This window comes from Rosa rugosa, chromosome 7, assembly GCF_958449725.1.
Source record: "Rosa rugosa chromosome 7, drRosRugo1.1, whole genome shotgun sequence".
NCBI lineage: Eukaryota > Viridiplantae > Streptophyta > Magnoliopsida > Rosales > Rosaceae > Rosa > Rosa rugosa.
Window position 1 is genome coordinate 24,969,123 of NC_084826.1, and position 8,615 is coordinate 24,977,737.

An 8,615-nucleotide genomic window follows, 5' to 3' on the forward strand; every position below is an offset into this window, starting at 1 on the left:
AAAGTGGTAAAATGAGTCCCCAAAATAGTAATATTAGTCCTCAAAGTAGTAACATGAGTCCTTAAAGTGGTAAATTTTTTTAGTTACCACATGAGTTCTCAAGTGATAAAATGAGTCCTTAAAGTGGTAAAATGAGTCTTCAAAGTAATAAAAAAACTTGATATATGAGAAACATTAACATACCATAGCCTTACCCTCATAAAAGATTAGAGAAAAGACAAAAAATTAAGAAAGAGAGATGATGAAGGACAAACTTCTTCGTGCGTGGAGAGAAGAACTTTGATAGACCTTCTTTTTTTTTTTTTTTTTTTTTGAAGAGGAAACTTTGATAGACTTTTTGAAATCTTTGGTCTGGAGGCTGGAAAATTATTGGAGTTTGGTATGTATAGTTAACACTACAAAGTCCATGATTATCCATGATTTTCTAATTCCATAAGTATGAATGATATTTTGAATACCTCTGTACTTTTATTCATTTTTAAAAGTCCTAATTGAATACCCCTAGATTTTGGTGGAATTCATGAAGTCTTTAAAAATCATAATTGAATACCTCAAGACTTTCATGGACTGTTAAAAGTCTATATTGAATACACCCAGACTTTTAAATTCCATAGATTTCTTTAAAAGTTCCACTAATTCCATATACAATACACCCCCCTTAGATGCAAATTCTTAACTTTAAGTGGTACTATCTACCCTCTCAGTTGTTCAATAACTTCGTCTTTCTCGATAATAAACAAGTAATAATATAATTAACTAAGAAAGTAATTTTAGGTTCAAGAAAATTATTTGTGTGATACATAATTACAAATTCCGGGAAGAGGAGGCAATGTACTTCTTCAGCCCAAGGGATCGGAAGTATCCGAATGGTAAGCTTCCGAGCCGCATAACTGGTGAAGGTGATGGATTATGGAAGGCAACTGGTAAAGACTTGGAAATTTTCAGTCAAAAGTGGAAGGCAATTGGAGCCAGGAAGACCCTGGTCTTTTATGATCTGAAATCAAAACATGGAGCAAAAAAGACCAATTGGATTATGCATGAATACACAATCGACGAAAACATCTCACCCTCCACAAGCACCACTAGAGCTCCTGGGGACAACAGGGTATGTATACAATATATTGCACCATTAACTAATTTCAGTATCATTAATTCATTATATGTCATGGATTTATTCATGTGCATATGTTGATAGTCGTTTGTTTTTTGGTGCAGTTGGATGATTGGGTTTTGTGCAAGGTGTATCCAAGTAAGATGTCTAAACCTAAACCAAATACTGGGGATGGAGGGAAAACAGAGATGATAGATTCAGAGCCATTAGAGCAGGATCTTCCAGTGCTCGAAAGCCCTGCGACTCCAAACCTAGGTGAACAAGTTAACGTGAGCAATGAAAGTGTGCAAGCATTATACAATGGAGTCATGACAGTACCATATGGCTCTACTACTGGTTATGTGTCTCAAGAGGTGACAAATTTAGGTGCAAGGTCGCTTGCTCATCATCAACAAAACCTGTCATTGCTTCCAAGCTTTTCGCAGCTTCCAGTTATTAATAATGTTAGCTCTGCTATTTCCAGCCTTGCTGGAGGAGACAACAACAATGGAACGATCACCACACCAAATGATGGTTCAAATGGATCTGAAAAGGTGATAAATTTGCATAAAAACTTGCATGCAGATCATCAGCAAGACCTTCCATCACTTCAAAACTCTTCGAAGCCCTCTGTTATTAACAGCGTTGGGTCTGCTATTGCCAGTCTTGCCGGCAGTCCAGTGTTTCCTGATTTCCAACAGGTTCCTCGTGGTTTTGGAGCTCAATTTGGGACAAATATAGCTCCCATAACTGGAATCCAAGCACATCAGTCCCCTCATGGAATTGGACCTCTTCAATCTCGGCCAAGTTTGGACAATGGCTGCCTCCCTCCATTACCGCAGTGTTATTACTATTATGATGATCGAGGATATAGTTCCTTTTGACATGCCGGTTGAATTTGGATAGAACTGTCTCACTTTTTGATGATGACGTTCCTACATGGCCTGAGCAGGAGGATGACTTTTTTTTTTTCTCTTTTTTTTTTTTTGTACTTTTTTCTTTTCCCTAGGAACTTTTGTAGGTTTGCTAGTGCTTTTAGGATTTGGTAAGGTCAGTTGTCCACTTAAATTTTCCGAGAAAGTATCATTATTAGCTAGCCACACTGACCAAAATTCGTGTCTCGGTACTCAGTTCAATCCTGGAGCCTACTCTGGAGTTTGAAATATTTCCCTGCTTAAGGGAGATGAACTAAATCAATTAAAAACTATAATTTCCGCCCCTATTTTAGCTTGTAATTCAACCTAAAATTGCAGCAACTTATCTGGGACACTGAAGAGTCACCTTCTGTAGCCAAACTGTTGTTACTCATTCAAACTAAACTTGCAGCAACTAATCTCAAACACCAGAAAGTGTCCTCTGGTAGCCAAACTGTTATTACTCCTTTGATGACAAGTAGAAGCTCCTTTTAACATGCTAGATGAGTCTGCATAACCACTCATTTTTGCTCCTGGAGACACTGAAACACAAAAGCCACGAGCTGTCTGCTCTATTCAGTGTGCAGGAACATAACTTCTTGTTCTTACGGTTTGTTCTGCTTTGAACCAACAGGAAGACAACTCGTCTACAAGACTACAATGCTATAGCTTTCGCAATAACTTGAAGATGTGCTAGTCACATGAACGCTAAGATTTACTAAGAAAACATGATCCTACCAACGTTTACCTAAGTTTATATTCAGTATTGGAGCCTGCTTCAGAGTGTTTGCAAACATGAACAACCGACTACCAAATAACAACCAATACAACAGAAAAGAAAAATTGAGAGACCACTATACAACATTTAGATTGCAGCCAAGAGACTTTCATGAAAAAGTTCAAAATAATAGATCTCATTAAGGTAAATTAGAATCCGGGACATCATCAAGGATGAAAGGACCTAACTTCCCTGTTCTAAATAAGGTAAGAAATTTTTTCGATACCATCAACCGAGCTTCTGGCCCCTTGTTAGCTATCTTCAGTGCGTTCTGCAGTGCTTCAAACTGCTGATCTATAAGCACCTCCAAGTCAGCTTCATCATCTACACTGCCATCAAATTCTGACAGAGTCGAATAGAGTGCACACTGTACTTTCGTTACAAGATCCTGAAAAGCGAAGAAATATCAGCAAGTCAAGTCACCAAGAACTCTTGTCTAGCTACACTTGTAATTGCGGGAAAATAAAAAAAATAAAAAAGATAAGCCTTATCTAATTATCTAAATTTACACTTAAAAATTGTGTTCTTTTTTTGTTACATCGATGTAGAATCGAACATCTTACTCTCCCTAATCCTTAACTTAAATTACGTCTTTGCACTCACAAAATTATTATTAATTTATTTTCAGTTTTAGAATTAGATTAGTTACTTACTACTCACTGCATCAAATAATTCTTTTTTCTCAATTGAAAGTTTTACTTCTAATAAAATTTAGAAGTAAATCAGTAAAAGATAATTTGATAAAAACAAAACGTAGAAGAATTTGAATTTTCTCCTATTTGAATATTTTTTGTTTGGTCCGAGTGAGCATGAGTTAAAAGTTAACATTTAACAGAAAACTGATTTTTCTTTTTAAATAAAAAATCAACTTCTATAGGTCAAAGAACATGATACAATAATTCTATCCAAAAAAAAAACCTTGAAACAATAATAGTGGAGAGTGGAGAAGATGACCACAATAGAGTAAAAACAAAAGATAACTCATGAGATACAACACTAGCAACTAAGATTCAGTGACCGAAAAAAAAAAAAAAAAAAAAAAACTAGATCACAACTGCCGTCCAAAGCAGGGCAGTATATAAGAAAGAATGTAATATTAGAAAGGAATATAAACAGATGCCCAAAAACTCACCAGAACTTTCTCTCCCAAAGTTCCTCCATCCTTGCACTCATGTAATAATTTATTTACTATTTTATATTTACTTCTTACAATGAGCAAGACAATGAAGTTAAATGGCTGTACAGTCATTGCTCATTGTAACTCTGCTAATTCAGTCTAAGAAACCAAATATATTATTGACAACCCTGACAGACTTTCTTCTTCATTCGTTGTTATACATAACCCATATGTACCCCGTGTTCAGAGACCGTTAAGTAAAAGACTAACAATATTGAGTCCAAGAGGCTATTTAGTTCACGAACACTCGGTGTTTTGATCAAACACCAAACCTAATATTGAATTCCATTTCCTTCTTTTTCTTTATTTCTTTATTTCAGGCTACCATGGATATTGCATGAAGGGCCCAAAAAGAATCATCTTTCTTTCGATTGGAAAAAGGATTCTCTCAAAACCCAAAGATTATCGGTGACATACAGCTCCTAAACCAAACAAAAACTAAAAAGCAACATAGCATATCCATAAACTGATCTGAAAAAAAATGAAAATGAAACCCATACTGATATCCAAAATCTCTCTATACAAAAGATTCCACCCTATAACTTCAAAATATTCAACATACAGCAGCATCCTAAACCAAACAACAACTAAAGCAACATAACCTGTTCCCCATAAAACCAACTTAAACTGAAACCCATACTGATGTCCCAAATCTATGCCACAAATTCCAGCATACAATCTAAAAGAATCCCTTCGCTTCTTTCCATCCATACCACCCCACAATTCCCTTACAAACTTATTTGAAGACATTAATTCCTATTTACAAATTATACAAGTAGATAACATGAACAGAAAAACCAACCGCAAGGCTAATTCCCCAAGAAAATTGAGCAAGTTAGATAGTAAAATATAAAACGCCTAGCAATCTGGTAATGAAAAAAACTTCTACAAGTACAGGATGAAAACTATATTTTATGTACGCTAGAATTTTGAAGTTTGAAGCTTGGGGCATTAGGCATCCTGTATACCTCAGAAGTTTGAATCAGTCCCACATTGCACTAAAGGCTGGGGTACCATTGTGCATAAAAAGAAGAATACAAGAACATCAGTTACCTCAATGTAGAGCACATCAGACTTATTTGGCAGCTTCCTCCTTGGTCGAAGATTTTTAAGACTATAGTCAACTTTTTCCTCAGCTTCATATCGAATGCCTTCCGTTCTGCTATTATGTGAGTTCCGCCAGTGAAGAGGAGTCCTTCTAGTATTTAGAACTGCAAGTAAGTATTGAGCAATACGATCCTCCCCCACCACTGAATCTTTAACAGATCCTGCAGGTTCATTTGATAAAACATATTAGATTCAGTGATTTTGTATGCTGACCAAACAAACAAACATCCACCCACATCAAAAGTAAATGCCAAGGACAAACTCTCAGATGCCAACCTATAGCTTAGCTGAATATGAAGAACAGAGGGTCAGGTTTCTAACAGAAGTTCAGTGAATTTCATCAATATTTCAAGATTTAATCATGTACATGATATTTTCAGTCTTCTTTTTACACATGGAATTTGGAAGTACTTCAAAGTATGTATTTAGCTAATCAACACTCACACTCACATGGATTACACACTTTAAAGATAGGAAATTTGACAATAACCTTAAGATTTCCAAAGGATTGGAGCATCTTTCCATATAAGCCTGCTATGAAAAGCATGTTAATCCAGTGAATGCAGCTGGCTGGAAAAGGAATACCTTTGTGGAAGCCCAAGACTAAGTTCATTACCCCAGCACCAGAGCTAAGGCCTTTTTTGTCCATTAGTCTCAACATGGTAGTTTAAGAGTTTCAGTGAGTAAGAGATAACATGTAAATAGAGGAAGAACCATCCTCAGACCTTTTTTTTTTTTTCCTTTGAAAAGAAACAGATTTTATTGAAAAGAAGATGAATACAGACAAAATGGACAAAAAGTCCACAAAACATAGATGCAGAAAAAGCTCAAGAGAGAAGTACCATAATCTGAAAACCCCTAATGAAACTACCAAAAGAGAAACAGAAAATACTCCTAGACTACTGCTGCTCTCCAATCCCTTAAATTACAAGAGAAACTATCATTTTTAATAGCCTCAGAAACCGAAGCCCAAAAAATTGCCAAAAATCTAACTCCTCCCAAAGGTCCTCAAGCCCTATCCCTTCATAGACTTCAAAACTTCTTCTATTTCTTTCCATCTACAACACCCAAAAGGACATCGCACCCCCACAACATTTTGGCTTTCTTCCCTTTTCCAAAACCAGGACGATTAAAGCAAACAGAGCAGAAATCTGCACTGCAAATTCCCGAGGCACCCCATCCTAAGAGTTAAGGCCAAGTTTAAGATACTTATAGGAGTGTAGTGCTATTGAGAGTCTGTTTGAGTCTTAGAGTGAGTCCAATGCATCTGAGTTTTCAAAGGGCGTCTTGTTATGCAATGTGTCTGAGAGTCTTCAGTTACCTTGTTCTCTGTCTTCTGCTCCCTTCATTCTCTATTTCCCTAAGTACCCTGAAACTACAGCAGCCTTAAGTCTTCTCTTTCTGCTAAAAACTATTCATCTTCTAACCTTCTAAGTCCACCATAAGCACTCAGAACCAGCCTTCCTTTGTTCTACATCAGAAGTAAACTATCTGAGTAATAATTCCATTTATATGTTTAATGCCACAAGACATAAAACTTGTTAAAATACCCTCATTTTCTCTAACACCTTATTTAAGGCTTCAATATTTGGTATATGTTTTCACAGGTCTCTACAGGTTACCATTTATTTAATCGTACCATACATTTTCAAAACATCATTACATTTCAAGAGAAATTGACATGGAGCCTAAATCGCAATTTACCACTTGCTAGCGAGCTGCAGTATCCATTTATTTTAGGAAAGTGAAATATCAAACATGTACACACACACATACACACATATATATAATTCACAATGATTCAATGGAATAGTTTATGTAATTTTCGATAAGCGTAGATCCAAGCCTATCGAGGATAAAATATAAACTTTCAGTAAGGCAAAAGAATAAAAGAAAGAAATTGAGGAGAAAGAACCAAAAGATCAAAGGAAATAATTGAAAGCATATTGAGTGCAATTGTACCACAACTTCCTAAATCATTTCTCTCTATATACCTACAAGCCTAAGAAGGTCCAATACATTCCCAATGCCACAGCCACACTAATAACTACTGGAGCAAATTGCTATGAGAAATTCCTTTGAGTTCAACTGAAAAAAGAAAAAGGACAGACCTGCAAGAGCTAGCTTTAACCCTGTCTCTATGTCCGGGATACTTGGAACCAATACACCTGGAGTGTCAAGAACATATATGCTAGGCTGATGAGCAATCTGTTGATAAACAATTGAACAAGGTTAGAGAAACAATGAAATATAGATATAGAGAAGAGAAAAAATTCAAGAACAAAAGTGGTGATTGACCTTGTATCCAGCAATGTCTTGAGTAACACCAGGCAATGGACCGACCGTAGCTCGCTTCATCTTCCCCTGCACTAAGAAAGAAACTCGAAAATTGTCATTCTTCAATGTGCAGTGCTACGGTACACATTTCTATTTTCCAGCAAAATAACATTCATGAAAAATCAGCCACTGACATTCACAATATGAACTCACCAGGAAAGCGAGACGACGCAATCTGATGAATAGAATTAATCAGTGCTGATTTGCCAACATTAGGAACGCCAACGACCATAACAAGCAGGGTGGGCTCCCTTGAAATTACCTCCTTCAGTTTATACTCCACCAGCTCAAGAAGCTTTGATTAACCCAGAACACAAGTCAGGATTTGAAAAACCAAATCAAAAATACAAATTGCAAACTAAGAATCCCCTACCTTGGAAACAGAACTCTTGCTATGTGCACTTATGGGTAAGCAATCTTTCCCGGACGATTCGAAAAACCGAGTCCATCTCTGCAGAAATTGAAGCACTAAGTATCGAATTCATCAACAACATGATAACAACAACAAGAACAAGAGAGATGAGGAATATTACGTGCATGATATTGGGGTTGGCGAGGTCCTTCTTGTTGAGGGCAACAAGGGAGCGTTTGGAGCGGAGTTGGGGCTGAAGGTCCTGATTGGCAGAGGACAAGGGAATGCGAGCGTCGCGGACCTCAATGACGAGGTCGGCGAGCTTCAGGCGCTCGCGGATGGCGGTGGTGGCAGCAGCCATGTGGCCTGGGAACCAGTTGATGGCTCCGCCGCCGCTGATGAACTCCATCTCTGCCAACTTCTTCACCACTTCCTTCAATCCTCCTGGGCCCATTTCTCTCTCCGGCGAACCTTCAAATGTTGACCGTCTCTGGGTCTTAGTGGGACTGAGGACGGAGGGTTCAGGGCTTAACCAGTTTTATTTTTTCTTTTTTCTTTTTCTTTAATTTTTTTTTTCCTCGTAGACATTTTATATACACACTCTAATATTCTTAATACACATCTCACTCTTCTTTCAACTTTTTTGGCCCACTTACAATGTTTCGGTTTTTCGTTCGGGTTGGTGTTCTTTCTTTGTGTTTGACTGTTTGTGTTGCACACAAGGTGTTCGATGAAATGCTTATATAAATTCTTTATATTGAAATTCAAGTGTTCCTAGGCTAACTGATTGTTTTGTAATACTATTTCAGCTAGTATAGGTTTTCTCAATTTTATCTATATTTTTGTTTTAGGTATACACT

The 8,615-nt window shown here is 37.0% G+C and overlaps 2 protein-coding genes across 2 annotated transcripts; one reads left to right on the plus strand and one right to left on the minus strand.

Annotated features, from left to right (window-relative positions):
* The first annotated feature begins 829 nt into the window (after nucleotides 1-829).
* Nucleotides 830-1,974, plus strand: LOC133723101 (NAC domain-containing protein JA2L-like). Its single transcript, XM_062149932.1, has 2 exons — nucleotides 830-1,105; nucleotides 1,216-1,974. Exons 1-2 carry the CDS (start codon nucleotides 830-832, stop codon nucleotides 1,972-1,974), a joined length of 1,035 nt encoding a protein of 344 aa, XP_062005916.1.
* Nucleotides 1,975-2,847: 873 nt separating this feature from the next.
* LOC133720751 (short integuments 2, mitochondrial) lies at nucleotides 2,848-8,344 on the minus strand. The gene is made up of 7 exons (XM_062147219.1): nucleotides 7,937-8,344; nucleotides 7,777-7,854; nucleotides 7,557-7,698; nucleotides 7,365-7,435; nucleotides 7,178-7,274; nucleotides 5,013-5,227; nucleotides 2,848-3,170 (listed from the first exon to the last, which is right to left on the minus strand). Exons 1-7 carry the CDS (start codon nucleotides 8,207-8,209, stop codon nucleotides 2,922-2,924), a joined length of 1,125 nt encoding a protein of 374 aa, XP_062003203.1. The 5' UTR covers nucleotides 8,210-8,344; the 3' UTR covers nucleotides 2,848-2,921.
* Between the last annotated feature and the right edge of the window lie 271 nt (nucleotides 8,345-8,615).